General features: G+C 46.4%; 1 protein-coding gene across 1 annotated transcript in view; it reads left to right on the top strand.

Moving 5' to 3' along the window:
* SLC6A11 (solute carrier family 6 member 11) overlaps positions 1-25,589 on the top strand; it is a 123,295-nt gene that overhangs the window by 76,373 nt on the left and 21,333 nt on the right. Inside the window, exons 7-8 of the mRNA XM_030801849.1 lie at positions 17,903-18,006; positions 24,134-24,258. Of these exons, the coding sequence (XP_030657709.1) occupies positions 17,903-18,006; positions 24,134-24,258 (229 nt within the window). The remainder of the gene's footprint in view (positions 1-17,902; positions 18,007-24,133; positions 24,259-25,589) is intronic.

Genomic DNA, 25,589 nt, shown 5'->3' with positions numbered 1-25,589 from the left:
CTAAGGCCACTGTGTCCCACACATTATCCAGGAGGGCGTGCTGTGGTGGCCTGCCATCTCCTGTTAGTCCACCGAGGTCAGCCGCCCCTCCTGGTTTCCTGCCTGACACAGCCCTGCATGTTTACCCATTCCCCCAGGACCCTGGGTCCTGCTGCTCCCACTGGCCTATGTGAACCAGGATGCTCCGTTAGTCAGATTCCCAAGGAACTAGCACCATTTAAAGCTGTCACTGCTTCCATTCAGATGAGCATAGTAGAGGCCATGTGAGCAGATGGCAATGTGACCCTGAAGGCTGGCAGGACCTGAGAGGTGGAAGGAGAATGGTATGTAAGCAGGGCAGGCAGGTCAGTGAGTGTCAAGCAGTGAAATCCGTTTGGACATTGGGCCTGTGGAGAGCAGAGAGACAGGTAAGATAAGAGTGTTTGGCTCCAGGCTCATTTACACCACCTCTCCTCTTGGTGAAGATGATGGCAGTCTACTGGGAAGACGAAAGTGAGCAGCAGCCAGGCACTGCACAGAAAGACAAATACCACGTGATCTCCCTTATCCTGTATGTAGAATCTAGAAAAGTCAAACTCACAGAAGCAGAGAGTAGAATGGTGGTTCCCAGGGCTTGGGTGGGCAGTGTTGGAGAGATTGGGTCAAAGGACATAAGATGTCAATGCCACAGGTGGAATGAGTTCAGGAGATCTATTGCACGGTGTGGTGACATAGGCAATAACATGCAATGCAATCATGTGTACTTGAAAATCGCTAAGAGAATGATTTTAAGTGTTCTCGCCACAAAAAAAGTAAGCAAGGCAATGCATGTTATTTAGCCTGATTTAGCCATTCCATAGTGTTTATGGATTTCAAAACATCATGTCTAAACCACAAATATATAGAATTTTTGTCAATTAAAATTTAAAAAATAAAATAATTTGGAGCATATTTTTTAAAAAGAGAGGGCTTTGGGATCAGACAGATCTGGGATTTAGTCTTCCAGGTATCAGCTGAGTGATCTCCCAGGGCCTTGTCTTCTTCCTCTGTGAGGTGGAGATGATAATAGTACCAGCCTATGGTGTTGTTGTGAGAACTCAGGGAGATAAACACCCTGGAAGTGCCCAGTGAAGAGAGGGAGGCCCGTGAGGATTCCAAGGGCTGGTTTTCTGCTGCTGAGATAATGCAAGAGAATCCACTCACCTTTTTTAAAACTTAATTTTTTTAATTTGAGAGAGTGCATTTTATTAATTAAAAAAGAGAGTTGGTAATACTACTTTTTGTAGAAATATGAAGACAACATGAAGTTTGGACTAATGACTCTTGGGAACTTGGTACTTTTTTTTTCTAATCTTATTTTATTTAAGTTCCAGGATATATATGCAGGACATATGCACCATGGAATACTATGCAGCCATAAGAAGGACTGAGATCATGTCCTTTGCAGGGACATGGATGGAGCTGGAAGCCATTATCCTCAGCAAACTAATACAGGGACAGAAAACCAAACACCGCATGTTCTTGCTTATAAGTGGGAGCTGAACAATGAGAACACATGGACACAGGGAGGAAAACAATACACACCGGGGCCTGTTGTGGGGGATAGCAGGAGGGAGAGCATCAGGATAAATAGCTAATGCATGTGGGGCTTACTACCTAGGTGATGGGTTAGTAGGTGCAGAAAACTGCCATGGCACACATTTATCGATGTAAACTTTTTTAAGAGCAAGGGTCCTCTTTGCATGTGCAGGTGATGCTCATATGGGCATCTTGCATGGCTTCTCAAAGGCCCATGATGAGAGGATGTCTCCTCCTTTCTCCTAATGCTGCCCAAGGTGAATGCCTGCAGAGAGACTGAGAGGCCCCAAGGCCCGGTTCCTTGAGGTCTGTCCACTGGGCCTGGCAGAGGAGGCATTGACCCTGCAGTGAAGGCTGGGCAGGGCCAGCTGTTGTAGCATTTCTGGGACAGAACAAGTGGGCCTGGCCTCTTGCCCTTTGTAGAACATCCACACCAGGGTGGGGAGGAGACAGTCAGGGCCTCTGAGGCCAGCTCCTCCTAGGGCTAGAAAAGCTGACTTTTCTTCTGTTACCCCAAGTGGGACCTGCCTAGTCAGCCCCACACACCCTTCAAAGATGCTTTCTCAGGCCCAAAGGAATGACCCTTCTCTAGCCACTTAGCATTTACTGTGAGCCAGGTACTCTGTGCACACTCTACAAACTTAGTCTCGTTTTGTCTTCAGAACAACTCTGGCAGCTTGGAATGATGATTTTCCCCATTGTACCCACAAAGAAACTGAGGCTCAAAGAAGTGACCTCCTTAAGGTGACCCAGCAGAGCTGGAACTCAACCAGATCTGTCTGATTTTGTGAGATTTTATACTTGCTCCCCTTTCTCTCTTGACCCGTGGAAAACTTCTGCCTTACCTAGAAGGGAAACGGCTGAAAGTGAGATTTAAGAACTGCTCAGATGAATCTGTCAGTCACAGATGGATGATATCAGGGGCTTGCTCGACTTTCTTTTTCCTCATATGCTTTCTAGATTGCAAGGCCCTGAGCACGAGAAGGGGAGCTTCATTCTTTCTATAGTCTCCATGTGCTATACAGGGTGCTTAGGAAATGTTGAGGGGCATAGACCCACTAACATTAAGCTTCTTAGCAGCAGAAAGCCCCAAACACCTTTTGCCCTAACTTCCAATGCAATACATGTATTAGTCCATATTCACATTGCTGATAAACACATACCCAAGACTGGACAATTTACAAAAGAAAGAGGTTTATTGGTCTTACAGTTCCACATGGCTGGGGAGGCCTCACAATCATAGCAGAAGGTGAAAGGCACATCTCACATGGTGGTGGCAAGAGAGAGAATGAGAGCCAAGTGAAAGGGGTTTCCCCTTATCAAACCATCAGATCTCGTGAGACGTATTCACTACCATGAGAACAGTATGGGGGAACTGCCCCCATGATTCAATTATCTCCCACTAGATCCCTCCTATAACACATAGGAATTATGGGAATACAATTCAAGATAAGATTTGAGTGGGGACACAGAGCCAAACCATATCATTCTGCCCGTGGCCCCTCCCAAACCTCATGTCTTCACATTTCAAAACCAATCATGCCTTCCCAACAGTCCCCCAAAGTCTTATTTCAGCATTAACTCAAAAGTCCACAGTTCAAAGTCTCATCTGAAACAAGGCAAGTCCCTTCTGTCTATGGGTCTGTAAAATCAAAAGCAAGTTAGTTACTTCCTAGATACGATGGAGATACAGGCATTGGGTAAATACAACCATTCCAAATGAAAGGAATTGGCCAAAACAAAGGGTCTACAGGCCCCATGCAAGTCTGAAATCCAGCAGAGCAGTCAAATCTTAAAGCTCCAAAATGATCTCCTTTGAATCTGTGTCTCATATCCAGGTCATGCTGATCCAAGAAGTGAATTCCCATGGTCGTGGGTAGTTCCACCCCTGTGACTTTGGAGGGTACAACCTCCCTCCTGGCTGCTTTCATGGGCTGGTGTTGAGTGTCAGCGACTTTTCCAGGCACATGGTGCAAACTGTCAGTGTATCTACCATTCTGGGGTCTGGAGGACAGTGGCCCTCTTCTCACAGCTCCACTAGGCCGTGTCCCAATAGGGACTCTGTGTAGGGGTTCTGACCCCACATTTCCCATCTGCACTGCCTTAGCAGAGGTTCTTCATGAGCACCCTGCCCCTGTAGCAAACTTCTGTCTGGACATCCGGGCATTTCCATACATCTTCTGAAATCTAGGCAGAGGTTGCCAAACCCCAGTTCTTGATTTATGTGCACTCCCAGGCTCAACACCACGTGGAAGCTGCCAAGGCTTGGGGCTTGCACCCTCTGAAGCCATTGCCGGAGCTCTACATTGGCCCCTTTAGCCATGACTGGAGTGGCTGGGATGCAGGGCACCATGTCCCTAGGCTGCAGACAGCATGGAACAGGAATTCTGGGACCAGCCCAGGACACCATTTTCTCCTAGGCCTCTGGGCCTGTGATGGGAGGGGCTGCTGTGAAGACTTCTGACATGCCCTCGAGACATTTTCCCTATTGTCTTGGGGATTAACATTCTGCTCCTGGTTACTTATGCAAATTTCTGCAGTTGGCTTGAATTTCTCCTCAGAAAATGGGTTTTTTCTTTTCTATCACATTGCTACAAATTTATCACATATCACAGGCTACAGATTTTCCAAACTTATGTTCTGCTTCCCTTATAAAACTGAATGCCTTTAACAGCACCCAAGTCACCTCTTGAATGCTTTGCTGCTTAGAAATTTCTTCCACCAGATACCCTAAATCATCTCTCTTAAGTTCAAAGTTCCACAAATATCTAGGACAGTGGCAAAATGCCATCAGTCTCTTTGCTAAAACACAACAAGAGTCACGTTTGCTCCAGTTTCCAACAAGTTCCTCATCTCCATCTGAGACCACCTTGGCCTGAATTTCATTGTCCATGTCATTATCAGCATTTTTGTCAAAGCCATTCAACAAATCTCGAGGGACTTCCACACTTTCCCACACTTTTCTATCTTCTTCTGAGCCCTCTAAACTATTCCAGCCTCTGCCTGTTACCTATTTACAAAGTCACTTCCACATTTTTGGGTATCTTTTCAGCAGCACCCCACTCCCAATACCAATTTACTGTATTAGTCCATTTTCACATTGCTGATAAAGACATACCTGAGACTGGGCAATTTACAAAAGAAAGGTTTATTGGACTTACAGTTCCATGTAGCTGGGGAAGCCTCACAATCATGGCAGAAAATGAAAGGCATTTCTCACATGGTGGCGGCAAGAGAGAGAATGAGAGCCAAGCAAAACAGGTTTCCCCTTATCAAACCATCAGATCTCATGAGACTTATTCACTACCATGATAACAGTATGGGGGAAACCACCCCCATGATTCAATTATCTCCCACTGGTCCCTCCCACAACATGTGGGAATTATGGAAGTACAATTCAAGATGAGATTTGGGTGGGAACAGAGAGCCTAACCATATCAATGCAGAAATTTCCTCTCTGCATCTCCGACTGTGCTTGGTTCCTTCTAGCCACATGAGCTCATCCCAGGACTGGAGCTCTCAGCCAGGGAGGAGACTCTTCCACTGTTGACTGTGCCTGTTCCCACTCCCCAGCCACCACAGATATCCCCTGGGAGGCTCCTTGGGGCATAAATTTGAGTGTGTTCCCATTCACTGTCAGAATTCTGTTTCATATAGAATTGAGTAGTATCTTCCTGCATCCTTGGTATGGCTGCCATAAGCATTTTCCTACTTGGGAACTTTAAGTGGTTTCTGCCCAAAGATATAGTGATGAATGAAAAACCAGCTCTGAATTCCATGAGATTCTGGAAGATCTATTCCATTTCCCCCCTCAGCCTTTTTGCTTAGAAGCATTTCTGCTGGGTAGTTTCTGACAGATTTCTCCTTGCCTGCCCTCTAGGCCTTTGCTTGTAGCATTTGTTCCACTGGAATAGCCTGCCACTTTCTGCCAGCCTTCCAGACCAGCATAAGTGTGAAAAATCCACTAAAAACACATATCTCCATCAGTATGGTGTCATTTTCCTCCTTTCTTTCTGTGTCCCTTGTGTTTGATGTGAAGTTTGTCCCTGGTATGGAGCAGGAGCTTAAACACAGGTGTTCCAGTGTCTTCCTGGGCTTTTAAAACTGAAAGGTTGAAGTGCCCCATGGAAAATGGGCTCAGCTGACCCAAAACCATAACCCTGTTATAAAGCCGGGATGGCTGGGCTGGATGATTCTCTCTTGCAGGTTTCTGCTCACTCACTATCTCTGACAGGTTGTGGATGTCTTTCCCCATAGCTACACTGAAGGCAGAAGAGTGCTGTGATTGATTAGTAATGTCTGCCCTGGGCAGAAATGGGGGTTGGATGTGCATGTCACATATTTGCCATCTCCATTGCAATGTAGTTCCCTTATTTTACAAGTTGGAAAACTGGGGCTAGGAGAAAATAATGAACTTTAGGGAGAACACACAGGAACTTTAAGGGCAAGCTGCCTTCAGAGCCAGGTGTCCTGTCCCTCTCAGTCCAGTATGTTCTCCACTTGGCCTGCTAGTTAGGACTCAGTGTGAGCTTTGAACACTCCTTTCCTGTGTGCTGGAGACCCTAAGCAGCTGTGGGCACCCCACAGACATTTCTTGAGTGCTTATGTGTCAGCAATGAGCAAAGGGTTGGGGATTCAAAAGTGAGAAAGCAGAGCACCCAGCTCTCAGGAAGCTTCCATTCTAGTTGGGGGAGACAGACAATAAACAATGAATGCCACGATATGATCTCAGATATTTATTTCTCTATCTGCAGCCAGACACAGAAATGGCTACCTTCACCATTGGGGCTGTTTTCTTTTCCTTTCTCCTCCCAAGGACGTCTTTTCTATTGCTTGAAGTTTAGCTCCCATTCGGCTCCTCCAGGGTATGGAGCACCCTGGCTTGCCGTTTCATTTCCTGGCTTTGAACAAGTTCCATGTTTATTAGCAAAGAAATGTGGTTCTGGGGGAGATGATGAGGCTTCATCCTAACTGCTTGCTCGGCTAACACAAAAGAACCTGCCTGATCAGGCTGGGATTGGAAGCTGAAGTCTGGCTTGGTCCAGGAGCCCCTAGCCCAGTGCTGCCCATGGGATGTGGGTTCTGCAGCCCCACCATCATTGCCTGCTCTGACTCCCCCTGCCTCAGTGGCTCCTAGCCAGGAATAGGTAGGACTGCTGGCCCAGGGTCATTTAGAAACAAGTGGGGGCATAGTTTTGGCTGCTAGAATAATGGGGGGCTTCTAGCATTTAGAGAGGGGGTTGCTGGTGGGTAGACATCCTACAGGGAGCAGGACAGTCCTGCACAATGAATTATCTTATTCAAAATGTCAAGAGCCTCCCTGTTAAGGAACACTCCTCAGGGGAGAGCCTGGCTTAAACTGTCTTTCCCTGAGTCTGCGTGGACATCCTGGGAAGAGCTTGGGGCTAGGAATTGCCGTCTTCAGGCCTTGCTCAGGCCTATCCTTCTCTCAGCCTCCCGCATTTAGCACTTTGGTAAAATGGCGCTCAAGCAACTGATGTGATGAATTAAGGGGATGCCAACTGCCCATCTGCCCTATGCACTCTCCATGCCTGGACATGGCTGTCCAGCCTCCTGGGCAAAAGCCCAGCCACAGTGACCCTCATTCTCTGCTCCACCCAAAGGGGCCACCGGGGTCAGCCTACACACCCAAACTCCCCCTGCACAGGGTTGAACGGCTCCTCACCGCCTGCAGTGCAACCCTTTAGCCCAGTGACACTTTACTGGCAGGGCCCTGGTTGGCCCCAGGGCCGGCTGCCCAGGGAAGGGCTTGGCACCAGAGCGAGAAGCTGCAGAACATATTTCCAGTTGGGCTTACAGGCCAAAAGCCTCAGCCCCTTCCCACCACTGTTCCCGCCTGCCCAGCACATTAGCATTTAAATATCTCCAAAGTCGTCTCCACCAAAGCCCTCTCCCCCCATGGAATCCACCAGGGAGGGAGCATTTGAATCCCTCTCCCAGACTCCCCCTTTCCTCATAATGGCCATACTGTATTCATCAGCTTCTGTATGTGGCATTAGCCAAAAGAAGGAGCAAGGGCTCCTAGCAACCCAGAGGAGGCTGAGAAAGAGGTGGGAAGGAAGTGATTTTCATGTAATCATTCACTTCTACAAAAGCCGTTGTCAGGTACACACTGGAAACACAGCTGTTTTATTATTCTCCTAACCTACTTTTAATCTTTTGAGAATCCTTACCAATATAAAAGGCAAAAAGAAAGAGCTTAATTCAGCCATTTTCTGCCAGGCCATATAAGTTATATTTTTGCCTCAAACCAAGGCTCTGCTTACAAAAGTTGTGTGTGCATGTGTCTGTGTGTGTGGTAGCTGTCTGTTTGAAAGAAAATGTTGAAGAAAGAAAAGGCTGTGGGTTGGAAGCCCCAGGAGGGCCCCAAGCTCTGTTCTGGCTTCTTGGATCCAAAAGCCCATACCCCATGTGCTGTTGGGTCTGATGGTTTTCACACATCTTCTTGGCCAGGTGCTGGAACAGCAAGGAGCCTAGGAGGGATGAAGTGTTGATTCTTCCCATCCATCCCTGTTGGACCCAAGCTGGTAGCCCTAAGAGGCATGTGTATCTGCCTTAGTGATGGGCAGTTCAGCATTTGGTGCTTCTCAGAAATCTGATTAGTTCACCTGATGGGAAGGGAAGCTGGGATGTTGGAAAGGACATGGGTGCTTGTTTGCATAGTATAGTTGAGAATCATCAGCCACCAAAAGAAACCAGATTAAAGGGATGGTACCAGGTACTCTACTACACACTTTACATTCATTATGTCTTTCTTTCACAGGCAAGGAAGTTGAGGTTCAAAGAGGTGAAGTAATTTGCCCAGGGTTGCGTAGCAGTAAGCGGAAGAGCAGAGCTCCAAGCTGGGTGTGCTGACCCCAGAGTTTTTGCCCTTTTCATTAAGCTCCTGCAAGGCTCAAAGCATGGAGCCTGGCTAGAGCTACCTTGTTTAACCTAGGCCCCTTTTGCTTGGTGTTTCAGTGCCTTCTTCCAAGGTGGGCCAGGTTCCTGGGGCAATTAGAAGATTCATTTGTTCGTAAGCCCAAAGTGACTCCTCACACTGGCCAGTGTGTACATTTCTCTAAAGTAAATGGACAAGTGACTTCCTCTCCCTGGGTGTTAGTTTATTCATCTATAAAAGGGAGATAATAAATAACAATAGCACCCACCTTAACAGTGTGGACGAGGTGAGTTTAATACCTGTAAAGCACTTTCCATCTGGTATGTCATAGGTGCTAATAAAAGTTAGTTGGTGTCATTGTGATCATCAGGATGGCTATCATCATACAGCCTCTTACTGGTGCTTTCGTGGCAGGATGGGTTAATGCTGCATTTGTCAAAGACCTAAGGCATTACCACAGCAAACACCAGCCAATTGCAGGACATAGAGATGGACTTAGTTGGTCGGTCGGCTGATGCTGGCTTTGGTGACAAGCAGAGGCATGCCCTTCTGCTCTGATTGGCGGCTCTCTTTGCAGATTTGAAAGCACATTTCTAGGGTAGCTTTTTTCTGTAAGCTGTGCTGCCATAGGTGCTGTATAAAATCCCAGAGCAGCATCTATACCTTCATGGGTAGGCGGGACCCTGGCCCCTACTGCCACTGAACTCACTACTACACTGAACTCATCTCCCATACCCCTCCCCACAAGTTGCTCCTCTCTGCCAGATGTTGTATGAGAGCTTATCTGCCTTTGCTTGCTGTCTGTCTCTCCCGCTAAAGTGTAAGGTCCTTAAGGGTAGGAGCTCTATAACATTTAGTGATGGCTTCAGCCTCCATTCCTGGGACTTGTGCCTGGCACATGGTAGACACTAAATGCATGCTTATGGTGGGGGGAAGAGGGAATAGGCTTTTTTGTTTCCTCCAGGTTTTTGAGTACTGGAATATGACTAAGTACCTGCTGCTCATGAGGGCTCCTGGCTGGGTTTCTCTATATTCTCCAGAGTATTTCTCAATGCTCTCCAAGAGCCAGGATGGTGCTGAAGGTTAGTTTCACAAATGTTATTTCATCTGTGTGTGAGAGAGATATGTTGCCCACATGTGCATGATGACCATCTCCCCAGTCTCCTCAATTGGATAAGTCACTCTAAGAGGTAGGAAAAAGAAGTAAAGCTTTCTCCCCAAAACACCTAAGAAATTAGACATTCTACTTGCATGATCAAGGTAGGAATGTGGAGAAAAGGTGAGCGTGTTTCTAGCAACCCACCTGTGTCTAACCTGGGGATGATGATGCTCACCTCAGGGCAGTGTGTGGGACACACAGGTCATAGGACATACAGTATTGTAAACTGTAAAGTGCTGTCCATGTGGACTGGGACAGTGTATGCTGAGTATCCGTCATGATGACTGTAGCTAAAGTGTGGGTGGGGGAAATTTGTCCTTGTCCATCCATACTTTCTTGCTTCTCCCAGCATATGTCATCAAGGAGCTACTCTGTGCAGCCCTGTGGCCCTAGCTGGGAAGGTGGGCTACATCCTTATTCATTGCTCTCTGTACCTACTGTGCACCAGGGCTCATTGGAACCAGTTGCCTTGAAAGAGGTGAGGTTGCCCCAGAGCTGGAGGCGGGACCACCTCTCTTCTAAAGGGGCCCCACTCCCCTGTTCCCATGCAAATCTGTCCTCCAAACCTCTGAATGTGGACCGCCCACAGCTGCACTGCCAGAACGCCCCCCATTCATTGCTGCAGAACATGGGGAGTGATCCCTTTCTCAGCTACTGACCCAGCTTCCTTAGGGTTTGTTTTGTTGAGACTGTTTTCCCTTCAAATTGTGTTGAGAAATAGGAAGCCCTTTCTCCGCTGAGCTGCTCCCTTTGTAGCGTCCTGGGAGTTGCTGGTCAGTAGGGCTCAGTTGCCTGGTCTTCCTTTCATTGAGGTGGGGTTGCCTTTGTTCTGTTTGACTTGACAGCTGCAGGGCGTTTAAATCCCAGCTGAGACTCCATACTTACTCAGCAGACCAGGAGGTCCTAGCCTTTCTCTGTAAAGTGTAGAGCCAGAATGCTCTGGGTTCAAACCCGACTCTCTCCCTTATAAGCTGTTTGACTTTTCAGGAGCCTATTTCCACTTTGGAAAAAATGGAGACGATAATACTTACCTAGTAAGATCATTATGCAAATTATGAGATTGTGTACATGAGAGCCTGCAGTATGCAGTAGGTTTCAGCAAACATTAACTCAAGTTTTTCACTTCTTAAGGCATTACCAAACCTATGGAAGGGCTGGTTCATGAATGTTCTGTTAGCTTATTTTACTAGACTTTTTTTCCCCTTTTGTCAAATCATTCTAATGCCCACCATGATTTTGTTTGTCTGTGCTTGTGGAATTTTTAGTTGAAGAAAGTAGCTGTAGGTGAAACAGACTTGGGATAATGCTTTGGCAGAGATAATGCTGTGTTCACCAGTCATTTATTTTTTCTCTTCCTGAGTAAATGGGAAGACTACATTCCCCAGAGTTCCTTGTCTTTAGTTTGCAACCAAGTCACTTGGGTGTGGTCAATGATATGTATTTGGGAGTGAAGGCAACCCTCAGGCCTAACCCTTAAAACCTTCCCAAGCAAACCTCAAGTTTCTCTGCCTCAGAGGCTGTGCTGGAAGCTTGTGTTGAGAGACGGTGGTGTCATAAATGAAGAACACTTAATATCACAAATCATTGGGTGCAAGAGAGCCCCTTCACAGGGGCTGTGCTTTAATCTTTGTGTGGGTGAGAAATAAACTTTTATTGTGCTAAACTACTGAAATTTGTGGGTTTATTGTTTAATACAGCATAACCTAGCAGTAATTATCTTAACAAATACACCAACCTCACTGGTGAGTTAATTAGTTCCTTTCTAGACTAAGAGGCAAGGATGAGAATTGGAGCCATGTTGCATTTTCACAACCACAGGCATCTGTGTAAGAATACAAACATATATCAGTTATGCTTTCTGTAAATAGCCTAATGATGCAGACTCCATGTGAAGACATCCCATGGTTCTTCATGGGATGTTTTCAAGAAATCTAATCTCGTACATTCTCAGGCTCTGCTATGCCCAAATGAGCATGTGTCTCAGCAGAAAAGCTGATCTCAACATTGGTTTTTCAAATGTGAAAAATAGAAGAGGCCAGGGAAGAAAATTTTAGATCTGGAGTCAGGGAGATGTTAAGTTACTGTTAAAATCCTGATGATGATCAAATCTATGTCTCTAGCCCAGACATCGATATGTAGCCGTAGACTTTCCATGTATCTCTTGAACATCTCACTTGACATCTCAAACTTCCCTTCTCCAAATTAATACCCATTTCCCCACTTTATACCTTCAACCACCCTTAAAAAAACCTGAATATTCTAGTGTTGCACCCCCACCCACCATATTGCTCAGATCTGGGTATTCGTCTCTCACCTCCAGCCAAGATCAATCTTGTATAACCTGCCCTCTAAAGATTTCTTGAGAATCAAGAAAATAAGGTGGCAACAGAAAAAAAAAAGTTATTTTAACTTCCTGGAATCTTCTCACCCAAACAGAGAAACAAGGGTAGTAAAACAAAAACCCTATGGACAGCACCTTCAGCACAATTAGGTGACATCATGAACCACAAAATGTGAATAGATGGGGTCAGATGCCAATAGCAATGACATCTGCATGATATCAGTTCTGTAGGATAAGATGAAGATGGACATAAAGGCAAAGGGAATTCTGAAGATCTAGCACCAGGAAACCTAGAAAGCTCTAACATGTAATGGGAGAGGACTGTCTTTGGGGGTAGAAGCTTGGTGGACCTATCTGAGAACATCACCTCAAATGAGGAGGGGGTCTATGCAGTCTCTAACTCCTAGGTATCTAACTCCTAGGTAAGTGGGGGAGGACTGCAACAAATTTGGGCAGAGGTCTGGGCCCTGTGAACACTATGCACTAACCAGTTGAAGCTCCATTGTCATTAAGGATAAATTACGGGAAGCAGAATCCAAATTGAGCACATCAGAGACACTAGAGGAAATGAAAGCAGAAACTTTGGATAGCAGTGGGAGAAAAGAATAGAGAACAATAATTTCAGAAAGTACTATCTGTAGGGCCATAGTTTTAAAGAGTTTTTGGCAATAAAAGAAGAAGGAAAGTTCAGACTGTGAGTCTGAACAAATCTATCCTGGACCACTCTCATTCCTCTACACAAGAAAGTCATCTCTTAAGAGTACAGGAAAATCTATCTTACCTAAACATGAGCAACAGAAGAGGATTGTGATCAAAACTTCTGCACAGCTACGATAAGGAAAATAATTATGGGGAGAATATCGTCCCAAGGCATTGCACAAAAACAGAACCACAAAACAGCGTAACACTGAAACTTAATATTTCAAAACAAGCTAAAGGAAAGTAATAAACCAATAGACACTATGAGGCAAATAGCATAAATGAAATTGTTAGACAAAAAGACTATTTAAAAAGAGAGCTGACAGGAAGGACAACTTACAAAAGAAAAACTATTTCAGAAAAAATAACTAAAATGAAGGAATAATAGTGAATACAGACCATGGATAATATGACAAAGTAAACAGAAGATGGAAAGGAGGAAAAATATAAAAATAAAGTCAGAAATGAACAAAGACTTTTTAAAGAATGAAAGAAAAAGTGATAGGTATAGAAGGTGAGCAAAGAAGGTCCAACATACATACGAGTCCCCAAAGAAGAGACCTAAAGCAATGGAAGAGAATAAATACAACAATAATTTCAGGATCTTTTTTCTCCTGAAAGAGAAGACTTGAACTTGTATCCTGAAAAAATATACCATGAGCCTGAGAAAATCAACACAGATTCATCACTGTTGGACTTTAATAAAGTGTAGAATAAAACCTGTTGGACATCCAGACCAAAAGAATAAGTGCTTTATAAGGGGAAGCAAGTTATATTGGCACCAGACTTTTCTACCACAGCACTTTGTGTCAGAAAATAACTAAGCAATATATTCCAGATACTCAGGAAAAGAAAAAGAGAGCCAAGGATTTTATATACAGCCAAATTGCCTTTCAGGTATGAAAGTCACAGATTAACTATTCTAAACATGTGAGAACTCAGCAAATATTCTTTCCTATGAGACTTTCCAGAGGAATTTACTAGAAAACAAGCTACAGATAACAAAACTGACTGGAAAGGTATTAACATAAGGGCTGGGGGTGATCATTAAATTCATAGTTACCTATTGAATTCACATTAAATAATGACTATAAGGAGCCTGGCATGGTGGTGCACACCTGTAGTCACAGCTACTCAGGAGGCTGAGGCAGAAGGATCATTTGAACCCAAGAGTTCAAGGCTGTAGTGAGCCATGATCATGCCATTGCACTCCAGCCTTGGCAACATAGCAAGATCCCATCTCAATCAATCAGTCAGTAAAGGCTATTATGTGATGGTTTTATGTTCTGATAATCTATACAGTGTATTAAAAATTTGAAGATAATAGCATATATATGAAAAGTAGAAAAAGTTTATAGATTGACTTGTAAGTATTAACTGGAAGCAAATGGATATTTCTTCAAATTGGATGCTAGCGGGTAGGGAGGGAAGACAAATGGAGGCTGTAGCTAATTTCCGTATTCCTCACAGCAGAGAACCAACAGACTGTGTCAAAAAACGGGAAGATTAAGGGTATTGTGTAAAGATGCTGGTTTAATGGTGAATATCAGAATAAAAATGACAGACTTTTCCCCAAAGAGGTAGGAGAGCAAGATGGAAAAATCATTTGAGAACATACTCACCTGTCACGTGAATTTTTAAGCCCAACATGCCCTCTTTCATCTCTTCTCCAATTTTGAAAGGTGTGCCTCCTCCAGGCAGCCTTCTCTGATTGCCTTAGCACAAGTTTCTCTTTCCCCCCATCTGTCTCTCCTAGCTACTTGGCACCTTGTTTTGTGAATGTTTTATCTCACCTGAGGACAGAGATGGAGTGCTATGTAAAATTGAGTGGTACCTCTTTCAGAGTGTGACACAGGGTTCTGCACAGTATACAGGTGAATGCACTCAGTGAATGCACTCAGTGAATGCTGGTCCATCAGTAATTTTGTATTGATTAAAGGATTTGGGCTCATACCCTCTGGGTTTTTCTAAGAGCTAAATGTTGCTATTAGCTTGAGTTTGAAGTGAGAACAATTCAATCCAACTTGACTTAAATAAAAGAGGAATTTATAGGCCTCTGAAATGAAATGTTCTAGGATAGGTCTGATTTCAGGTCTGATCCAGGGAGTCATGTGCTAATATTGGTCTGCCTTTGCTCTAGACTCTGCTTTCCTGTGTATTGCCCTTAATTCTCAGGTAGACTCTTCCTTCATGGCCAGTGATGCCCCCAGCAGTTACAAGCTTTACATCCCCAGCAAAAAAAAAAAAAAAAAAAAAAAAGTGTCCCATTGACTTGCCTTGCATCATATGCTCATCCATGAACCAGTCACTGTAGCCAAGAGAAATCCTTGGATTGGCCAGGCCTGGGTCATGTGGCCGGTCCTGAATCTACCTCTGAGTGGAGAAGAGGTAGCTTTCCAAAGTAAAATTGAAGTGCTGTTATCCAAAAAGGAAAGATGCATGCTAAGTAGGCAAAAACAGCAGATGTCCATTTCAGCATTGATGTGCCCAAAGAGCAAATTGAAAAAAAAAAAAAAAATACCTGCAAGTAAAAATCATTGGTTTGGGTGACATATCTTTGGGGCTTGTGGTTCGAAAGCTTTCTTTGGTGTTTTCTAACTCACAGAGCATTTATTTACCATGTTAGGGGAGGGCCCACTCCAATGAGTGATGGGATTCAGTCAGGATTGGGGAGCCAGCTCTCCCACAAGTATGAGGGCTTTGCTCACTCTGGCCTGCACACTCTGGCTCAGGACAGTGAAGGAGGGACACCTGGTTTGTGGCCGCATTAGCAAGTGTGACTGGAGGCCCAGTGTCTGATCAGGCACTGAGTAGCTCTGTGAGTTGCCACTGAAATTTGGCCTCCCATTTCCTGGGTCAGCAGCTGCACTGCTTTTTGCTTCTTCATGTGGCTCACTGGCCTTACTAAGCAGAACAGGCAATCCACTGAGGTAGCAAATGGGGAAACTGAGACAAAGCAGGAGGAATTAAAAATACAACCACTTCTTCTCAAGTCTTTAACACTTTTTTCTCCACTGGACCCTTCCTACCAACATTTAAGCATCCTTAAGCTTCTACCATTTCCAAAAACCTTCCCCAAATTGTATTTACCCTTTTACTACCAGCCTATCTCATATCCCCATACCCCCACTCATATCAAAATGTCTGGAGTTTGTTCTTGTATTTCCTCTTTCCAGTTTCTCCTACCCCATCTCAGTGCACTCTGGTCTGCTGGCAGTATCTGCCTCTCCCTGCCCCTGCACTTCATGAAAGAGCTCTCCCTAAGTTCCTCACAGAGCTCCAAGACCCTAAACCCAGTGATACTATTGTTAGAGGAGAAAAAAATACACTTATTTCTCAGGTTCAGAGGCCGCATTATGATCTTCCATTTTAATAGGCAATTTGTTGAATGACTTAACACAGTTGAGCAGACCCATGATAGAATGACTTGTACCGTGTAGTCCAGTTCTGAAGAGGGAGGAGATACAGATACTTTGCCTGAAAAGGAAAGAGTTCTGGGGTCCAGTGAGCATGAGTATTTTCTTTGAATCTTTAAAGTGCTACCACATGGAGGAGAGGGATGTGGTCTGGATACCCCCAGAACAAGGAAAACAGGAAGAGAGAGTTCATCTCATCTTAAAAAATGTTCTAATAGTCACAGCGTTCTGAAGAAGAAAGGGTCTGGGTCAGGAGATAGTGAGCTCCCGGTCACTGGTGGTAAGCAAGCAGAGACTATTCTGTCAGGAGTACTCAGAAGAGAGTCCTGTGTTGAGTGAGAGGTTACACCACCGGCCTTCTGAGGCTGATTCCACATCGGAAATTCTGGGACTGAATGAGCATACATCTCTAGAGGCAGACCTCCATGGACTTGCATCTGCCACTTCCCAGCTGTGTGGCTTGGGCACATTACTCAACCTCTCTGTTCCTCAGTCTCCTCAGCTGTAAAAGGGGGCCAATAATAGCACCTACCACACAGGGTTGCTGTGAATTTTTTTTTTTTTTTTTTTTTTTTTTTTTTGAGGCAGAGTCTTGCTCTGTCACAAAGGCTGGAGTGCAGTGGTGTGATCTGGGCTCACTGTAACCTTTGCCTCCCAGTTCAAGCAATTCTCCTGCCTCAGCCTCCCACATAGCTGGGATTAGAGGCCCCCGCCACCACACCTGGCTAATTTTTGTATTTTTTGTAGAGACAGCGTTTCGCCACGTTGGCCAGGCTGCTCTCAAACTCCTGACCTCAGGTGATCCACCCGCCTCAGCCTTCCAAAGTGCTGGGATTACAGGCATGAGCCACCCACCGTGCCTGGCCGGGTTGCTGTGAATATTCAGTAATGCATGAAGGGCAGTAATGCGTGGTGCCTGTATATTGAGAGGTCAGTAAGTGTTTCCTGTTTTTTATATTTAGTGCCAGCCCTGTTCTCTAGATGGCATTTGATACCTAAGCATGAGTCTCATCAGCTGCATTTCGATTTGAGCTCTGGATTTTCCTTGGCAACTTCTAGGGGCTGGGCTCAAAGGGAGCCCAGGGAAAGTGTTCGAGAAGCGACTGTCATTTCTGTTGTGCATGTCATGCTGTCCACAGCAGTTTTTATCAAAAGGGAGCTTGGGGGGACTAGGAAAGTAGTTTCTTGTGTACCACATAGGGAGCCTAGAGGTGGGGAATCTGTTCTGAAAGGGAAAAGGACATGGTGGGCCTCCCTCACTCCTCCCCTCCCTGCCACCTTTTATGCTGAGGTCAGCTCTGCAAATGTGTCACCCTGGACAGAATCTTATGACACTTTTCTCATGGTGGCCTTAATCACGAGGAAAAGGAAGCATTCATTTTACCTTAAACATGACTTACCTTGCAAGTAGGCGCTAGATCCCAGGGGCTCACGGTCCTTGTTGCATGAATCCTTGCAACAGTCCTGATAGGGAAGTTTCTTCCCTACTTTGCTGATAAGGAAACAGCCTCAGAGAGGTTAAGTAACTTGTCCAGGGTCACACAGCTGAAGCCGGGGTCCTAAGCATTCAAATTCTTGCTATTCACTGAGCTGTTATTCATAAACTCTGGCAAATTCCAGAATTAATTGAGGACATTTACACTTGATCATGTGGTCCCCAAGAATAGAACTCTTTTAAAGGGGGTCCTGGGTAGGTCAGGAAGTTTAATTATCCCTCATGGAGTTTTTCTGAAGCGTAGAGTGTGGGTGGGGGATTTCAGAGACCAGGGCCACCCTCTCACCACACATCTGACTTCTGTTTATGCCAACATCTTTGTGCCTTCCTACAGGTCTGGGTAGATGCTGGAACGCAGATCTTTTTCTCCTATGCCATTTGCCTGGGCTGTCTGACTGCTCTGGGAAGTTATAACAATTATAACAACAACTGCTACAGGTGAGCATTTCCCTGGGCCCTGCCAGCTCTCCACCAAACCCTGAGAGCCCTCTAACCTGCCAGGCTAGTTTATGTTTGTCTGCCCACCTTGCAGGGCCCCAGGAGGAGACAGATAGGCTGTTTGTTGGCCTCCCGCTACCGAAGGGTCAAAGAGTGGGCCACCAAGGAGCTAGGAGAATAACAAATGCAGTCAGAGTCTCTCTCAGGCTGCAAAGCCAATCCCCCACCACTACCGAAATCTCATTCAGGTCTCAGTGCCACCTCGTATGGTAAAGACGTATCCCAGGGTGGATAAGTGACTTGCCTGAGACACAGGCTAGTACATACACCAAGGGCCTTGTTCTCCCGCCTACTATTTAGAAACCTGCTTCCTGCCCTTCGTACTTGACTGTAGGGTCCTCTTCTGCTCCACCTGGGGCCAGTGCCCCACTTTGCCCCTCAGCCTAACACGTCTCTCTGGCCTCCTGTAGCTGGCTGCACCAGGGCTGGGAGGGGGTTCAGGCGAGGAGGTGAGCCCCAGTGTCTGACCCTTGGCTGCCTGGCCTCTCACGCCTGCAGCTTGAGTTCTACAGCAAGGCTGAGACCTGTGGAGGGCAGGGGACCTGCCCAAGGTCACCCTGCAGTGTGTGGTGGAAGTGCTGATCTAGGATGATGGTCAGTCTGTTGAGGTTTCGGTCTACTGGGGTCTCTGCACCCCTGAGCTCAGTGCCTGGTACACAATAGGTTAATATTTCATGGTAGATGGACAGTGCACCTCTTCCTTAGAGTCTAAGAGCTCCTTAAGCAGGGATAAGACCATGGAATAATGACAGTGCTACGATCCCTTATCACAGAGTAGTGGAGAAAGGAAGTTGTTTTTTTTGTTTTGTTTTGTTTTTGTTTTTGTTTTTTTTTAACAAATGGTTCTGAGATAGGATAAGTATTTTGGGGAAATCATCAAATTAGATTATCATATATCATCCCATCTTTCCACCGTAATAAGTGTCAGATTGATTACAGAGTTAAATATTTTTTAAAAGAAAACCATCCTATAAGTAGGAATGAAATACTGATTTCAGAATGGGAAAAGATGTAGAAAACATCAAAAATAATTAAAAGAATCACAAAAGAAGTAAGTGGCAGATTAGTCCACATAAATATGGAGAACATCTAAATTTCTGGAAAGAAACACAGAAACTATTCAAAGTAGCCACCTCTGTAAAGTGAGACTGGGAAGTCAGAGGTGGGGAGGCGGGCTTTTCCCACTTCTACCTTCTATACAGCTTAAATGGGTGCGTTTTGTTTAGTTTCTTTTGTTTAACTTTGAGTACGTATTGCTTTTATAATTTTTAAAAAATTGTTAATACAAATATCATCTACATTATTTTATTTCCAAATATGAGAATTTTCTATAATGAGCATCCCAACAACATACGATACTCAAGGGGTTTATATCCACAATATATAAAGAATACAAACAAGTCTATGGGAAAAACACTAAAACACCAGTAAAAAAACAAGCAACACACTCTTTTTTTTTTCTTTGAGACGGAGTCACACTCAGTCACCCAGGCTGGACTGCAGTGGCGCGATCTCGGCTCACTGCAAGCTCTGCCTCCCAGGTTCATGCCATTCTCCTGCTTCAGCCTCCCGAGTAGCTGGGACTACAGGTGCCCGCCACCACACCCGGCTAATTTTTTGCATTTTTAGTAGAGACGGGGTTTCACCGTGTTAGCCAGGATGGTCTTGATCTCCTGACCTCGTGATCCGCCTGCCTCAGCCTCCCAAAGTGCTGGGATTACAGGCGTGAGCCACAGCGCCTGGCCAACACACTCTTAAAATATTGAGAGTGTTTTTCCCAAGTCCTGTTAAGCATAGGTGAGGGTAGGTGAGCAGGTCATGCCATACCTGGTGGGACAGGAACTTGGAATTAACCACCACATCACTGGGTCATCGTGTGGCTCGAGTGGCACCGTGCATTTGAAAGAACTTTTACCAGTGATAGCGTCCCTCCCACATTACCCCATCTTTGAGACAGGGAAAGTGAAGCTGGTGGAGGCGGTACCTTGCTAGACGTGGCAGGGCCTGGACTCTGACTGGGATCTCTCAGTGTCCATCCTGGCCTCCCCACTACATCCTTTCTGAGAGCTAGCTTAGTGGTCACATTATGAACTCACTTGTTAAGTCAGCAGTGTTTACTGTGTGTCTACTAAGTACGAGGCCCTGGAACTGGTACCATGGGAGTTACAGACAGCAGTGGTGCAGCCTATAGAGTTTGTAACTTGGGGAAATCAAGACAATGGGGAAGTTAATGTGGGCAGGTCCAACATGCTGAAAAGAGAAGCTATTGTAGAATCCAGTGTGCCATCAGGCCACCATGAGTTCTGCTTCTAGGGTTCTTTGGGTGAGAGGTATTTGGGTGACTGGATGACAATGAGATGCTAAAGACAGTCAGAGCAGGCTGTCCAGAAGAAGGCGTCTAGTTTTGTGGAGGATGTGGGCATGGGGGATGAGAAGTAAAGATCTTTGTCAGCCATAATGAAAATATTAACCATGGACAGGAAGAGAGAGGCACCCAGACAGGAAGAATAGCACGTGCAGGCTTCCAGGCTGGACCAAGTCTGACCCCCTTGGGAGTTCTTTCAAATGTACACTGTGTACAGTATCACCCCATCGGTGGCTTGCAGTCAGCATGGGGACCCCTGTGCTGGGCCCTTCAGAGATCACTTGGTCACTGTCCCCTGCAGCTAGGCTGTCAGCACCATAAGGATGTGGGCCGGATGTTCTTGTTGTCTGCTGCATCCCTTGTACTTAGTTTAGTGCTGACTTCCATGCAGGGAAGTCAGAACAAAACTACCCCATTACACAAGCAAGGAGACGGCAGCCCATGGAGCTCGAGTCCCTTACTCCTGTTCACATTGCCAGGGATGGAGCGTGGCTTTTCACCTGAGTCTTCCTGGCTCTTGCACCCCTATTCCTCACTACCAGGGGTGGCCAGCTCTTTCCCAGCTACTGGAGTTGAAGAGGATTTGGCCAAAACTGCCTTGTCTCCAGCCTATCTATGTCTTGGAGCAGTGGCAGCTTCATTCCCCACTGAGTGCGTGGAGGAGGTATGCTGTCAGCCATGGGTCCCTTCTGCTTTCCCCTCCAGCAGGCAGGTTTTATTCCATCTCTCCCATCAGCAGAAGAAAGCAAATCCCCTGGGTGGCAATGCAAAAATTAGAAGATTCATTTTATTTCCTTTTTCAAATTGTTCTGCAAGTGGGTCTTCTCAACTCCAGTGGAGTAAATTAGTACCCTCTCTCCTGACAGCATAATAGCTTCTGGAGGTCTTAAAAGCCCAGCTCAGCGCCTGCCGACTTCAAAGCACTGTTACATAAGCGTTTTACCTAGACGTGGGAGCTGGGGAAGGAATTAGAGGGATGGAAATGGAGCGAGCCAGGCAGGGAAAATCCTCACTTCCGAAGACACCACTAAGCTCTGTCTGCTTGAAGGGGTGGGTGTTCTGAGGACTGGAGGGGAGGAGGGACAGGTCATGCATGGGGCTGGAAGGAACCTTAGGTCCCTGAAGAGCTTCTCTGTCTCTCCTTCTGTCTCTCCATAATGTGAGGAAGTCACTCAACAGACCTGTGCAGGAAGATGGGAATTTTTTAACAAGGAACATTTGTTTTTCAACACCTGTGTGGATGCCCAGAGACAATTTTTTAAAGTCAGGATTTGTTCATCTTAATTTTTAGGGTGCATCATTTTTGTTTAGCTCCTAGCAAAAGCATGGGCTTTGATCTATCTGACTCATCTCCCTCAGCCTCAGGATTCAGTGAAACCTAGCCCAGGGCTGGCGTACTGCAGGTGCTGAAAGCATAACGTGGGAGAATTCCAGAATGGAGAGGCTGTAGACAAAGGCTTTCCTCCCTGGTATCATCGAATGTCCACTGTTTGATTAGTCAGGGCCATTTTGCCTCAGACTTCAGGAAACAGGCACAAGGAGCAGATATATCCCAACCTTAGGAATAACTCTGCCCTTACCTGGGCATAGCTGAATTTCTTTTTGAGCAGAGGTAAATCAGACTTGCAGATAAAGTCCCCACTTATACCAGCCCAGCCAGCATTCACAGTGCCAGAAGAGTTATTTGAAGGGACCCGTATCAGTCATCCATGGCCACAATACTGCTGTGTAACAAACAACCCCAGCACACAGGGGCCGACCGCATCAAGTGATTGCTTGTATTGCTCACAAGTCTGCTGGTCAGCTGGTGAGACTCTCCTGCAGGCTGTAGATTGAAAGACCCTGGGTTTGGCTCCAAGGTCCAAGCCAGGCTCAAGTCAGCTCCACGTGTGTACATTCTGGGGTCTAGGCCGAAAGGATAGCAGCTCCCCTGGGGAAGTTCTCATCGAAAATCACAGAAATGATATAGGACAAATCCAATCATGTAAGCCCATCTCAAGCCTCTGTTTATGTCACATCTGCTAACATCCTGTTGTCCAAAGCAAGTCATGTGGCTAAGCCCAAAGTCAGTGAGGGCAGGGAAATATACTTCACTCCAAGGAAGAAGGTTGTGAGAGTGACTCCTTGCTGAAAAATAATTTGATCTAGCACAAGGCCAAGAAATTCTGTTATCCAAGCACCTTGTATAGCCAGTGAGATCAGGTTCAAAGAAAAAATATTGCAGGGAGAATTGGAACCCAAGGCTGTCGACCACCAGTTCAATGCTCTCTCTACCCTTGATTCCTAGGGTCATTGCAAGGCAGCAGGGTGTTACAACCACCAACAACATTAATGTAACCTTTGGTTGCTTTATAAAAGGTATGATACCAGAAGAAGAGGAGGTGAGAGTCCTGCTGTGTTGTTGAGAATAGTTCTGGATGTGACAATTGAGGAGGGACTGGATAAGCTGTAGCGTATTACAGATTTCAAGCAAAATAAGGAATTGGTAAGGGAACTGGAATGTGTAACGGAGAACAAAAAACTCAAGGGGCTATAGGGCCATTATCTTCAGATCTCCCAAGCCTGAAGGAACTCCAGGCTGTTTTGGAGGGTAAAGCTAACTATCGGAGAGAACAAGCATGGGTGAATACAATATGAGAAAGTTCTTAGCACTCTAAGCAGTAAGAGCTGTCCAACAAGGGGAAAGTACCACTGGAAAAAATGGCCGGCTCCTCATGCCTGGGTGTGCAAGCAGAGGTCAGCCGGCCACCCGCAGCGATGCCATGGAGGCTAGTCATGCCTCTGGCAGGAGGTTGAACAAGGTCACCTGGCAGCTCCTCCCCTATAAAATGGGGTATTAACATGGATTGTGTGCCTAAGTCTCAGTCCAGGCACTGCAGTGGCTAAGACTCTAAGATTCTAAGAGGCTAACTTCCTGACTTGGTGATTTTAGGATGCTGGGCCTGAGGCAGGACAGGCTGGGACTCGAGGGTACCGTCTTCATCTTGACAAAGTTCCATTGTTTCTAGTCTGATTTCTCCTGGGCCATGGCTTTATGCTGGTGCTTCTTAGCTGGTGAGTCCCCCCCTCCCAAGAGCAGGGGACAGTCACTGCTCTGATAAACCTCTCCATGCAAGGGTTCAACTTGGAAGGGGCGGCTCCCTCGCAGCAGCAGAGCAGAGACAGACTGAGGTCTGGCAGATGCTGCTCCAGTAAACAGCTTGGCCAGGATGAATGTTACCATAAAGCCTCTCCCCCAGAGGCTGCCGGAGCTTCAGGTGCAAGGCCCATGGTTGCTCCCCTGGCTGAGAAGCCCCCGTTTCTCCCATGGAGGCTTCTCCTGCCCTCCTTGCTTTGAGCTCCCAGGAATACTTCCCAGGCTTTCTCTCCTACCAGGGACTTGGAGGAGTGTCGGTGTGTTTCGGAGTATTTTCTCATTAGTTCTGCATTTTCCCATGTGCCAGCCTCCCTTCCCATGCTGGCTCCACGCTTCTGATTCGTGACCTACCTTATCTTCTAGAAATTCAGGAGAAGCTGTGTGACCATGGGCCAGCCACCTAACCTCTCAGAACCATGAGTGCTCCATCAGAAAAACAGAGCTGCCTGTGCCCACACTTCCCTGCCTGCCCCACAGGACAGCCATGGTGCTCGGGTGGAGAACGTTTGAGCCGTGCACCGGTTCTGCCCACTCTGACCCCAGTGCCTCTCGCTGCTTCCCCACAGGGACTGCATCATGCTCTGTTGCCTGAACAGCGGCACCAGCTTTGTTGCTGGGTTTGCCATCTTCTCAGTCCTGGGTTTTATGGCGTACGAGCAGGGGGTACCCATTGCTGAGGTGGCAGAGTCAGGTAAGTTCGCCAAAGGTGGGGATGGAAAAGGCGGCGAGGGAGGCCGGGAGTGATGGTCATCATGGAAATGAGATCTTCCTCACATCTCCTGGATTCAGGCCTCAGAAAGGGGACCCACCATCCATCCACAATCCAGGATCCTGGGAATTACCTAGGAGGAAAGCCTCCACACCTCCTCCCTCCCAAATCCAAGGCATCCCCAAGTTTTGTAGATGCTGTCGCCCACTTCATTCATTTCTCCCAAGCTTCACTGTCTCCCCACTAGCCCAGGCCACCATCACTGCTCACCTGGATGGCTCAGAAACCTTTCACTGGACTCTCTCCCTCTGCTATTGTCACTTCCACTCCATGCTCTACCCTGCAGAGGGATTTTTTTTTCAAAATGCAAATCTGAACATGTCTTCTCTGATGAAAAGCCCTTCTTGGCTTCTCATAGTGCTAGACTCAGCATGGCCACAAGGCCCTGTGTTGCCCGGCTCGTGTGGCCCCACCAGCCTCACCACCCACCATTCCCCCACGCTCACTCTGCCCCACCACAGCGGTCTGCTTCACCTCTGCAAGTTAACTCTCCCCTCCTCCCTCAGGGCCTTTGCACATGCTTCCCCTTTGCTTGGAGAGCACCTCTCCCTCCCTCTGTTTCCTCTAGACATAGAATCACCATGAATGTGACAGCCTTAAGTATAGATTGACATGTGTTTGTAGCAAACCCACCACGAGCAGGGTTATCATTGTTTGAGTGAGTGTACAAAATGGTGAAAAACTCTTTCCTTGATTTACATGGTTTTTGAATTTCCAGAAAATTAAGTACATATGAAAAAGTACATAGCTTGTGTTTACATGACAAATGGAGTCTAACCTCAGATAAATATAAATAGGTTTTTCACCTACAAGCATGTCCAGTGGGACATTTTTTTTAAGAGCAGCACAGGACATCTGGCCTCCCTGGCCTCCATCTACTCAAGGCCAGTCCTGCCCCCACTCACTGTGACAACTGACCCACCTCCCTCTCGAGCCCAGGTTCAGGGTGTGGCTATTTAGATTTGGCATGTGCAGTCAGGGAAGCACCCCTCTGACCCACCAAGATCGTCAGGCCAAGGGGTGTGGATGTCAAAGGAGGCAGCTGATCAGCAAGCTCTGCTCCATGACTGCTCAGAGTCCACCTTGCTCTTGGTCATGTTTATCAGAGATGCAGGGGCCCCTGCTGAAATCAGGGGTACAAGCTAGACCAGAGGATATGAGTATGATCAAAACTCTCAATCGCTGGGCACCTACTCATTGGACAGGAACTGTTACACACATCATCTCATATGATGCTCAGCTCAGCCCTCTGA

The sequence above is a fragment of the Nomascus leucogenys genome, chromosome 21, assembly GCF_006542625.1.
Source record: "Nomascus leucogenys isolate Asia chromosome 21, Asia_NLE_v1, whole genome shotgun sequence".
Classification (NCBI taxonomy): Eukaryota; Metazoa; Chordata; class Mammalia; order Primates; family Hylobatidae; genus Nomascus; species Nomascus leucogenys.
Note: the sequence above shows the minus strand (reverse complement) of the source record. Positions and strands in the feature narration are given on the sequence as shown.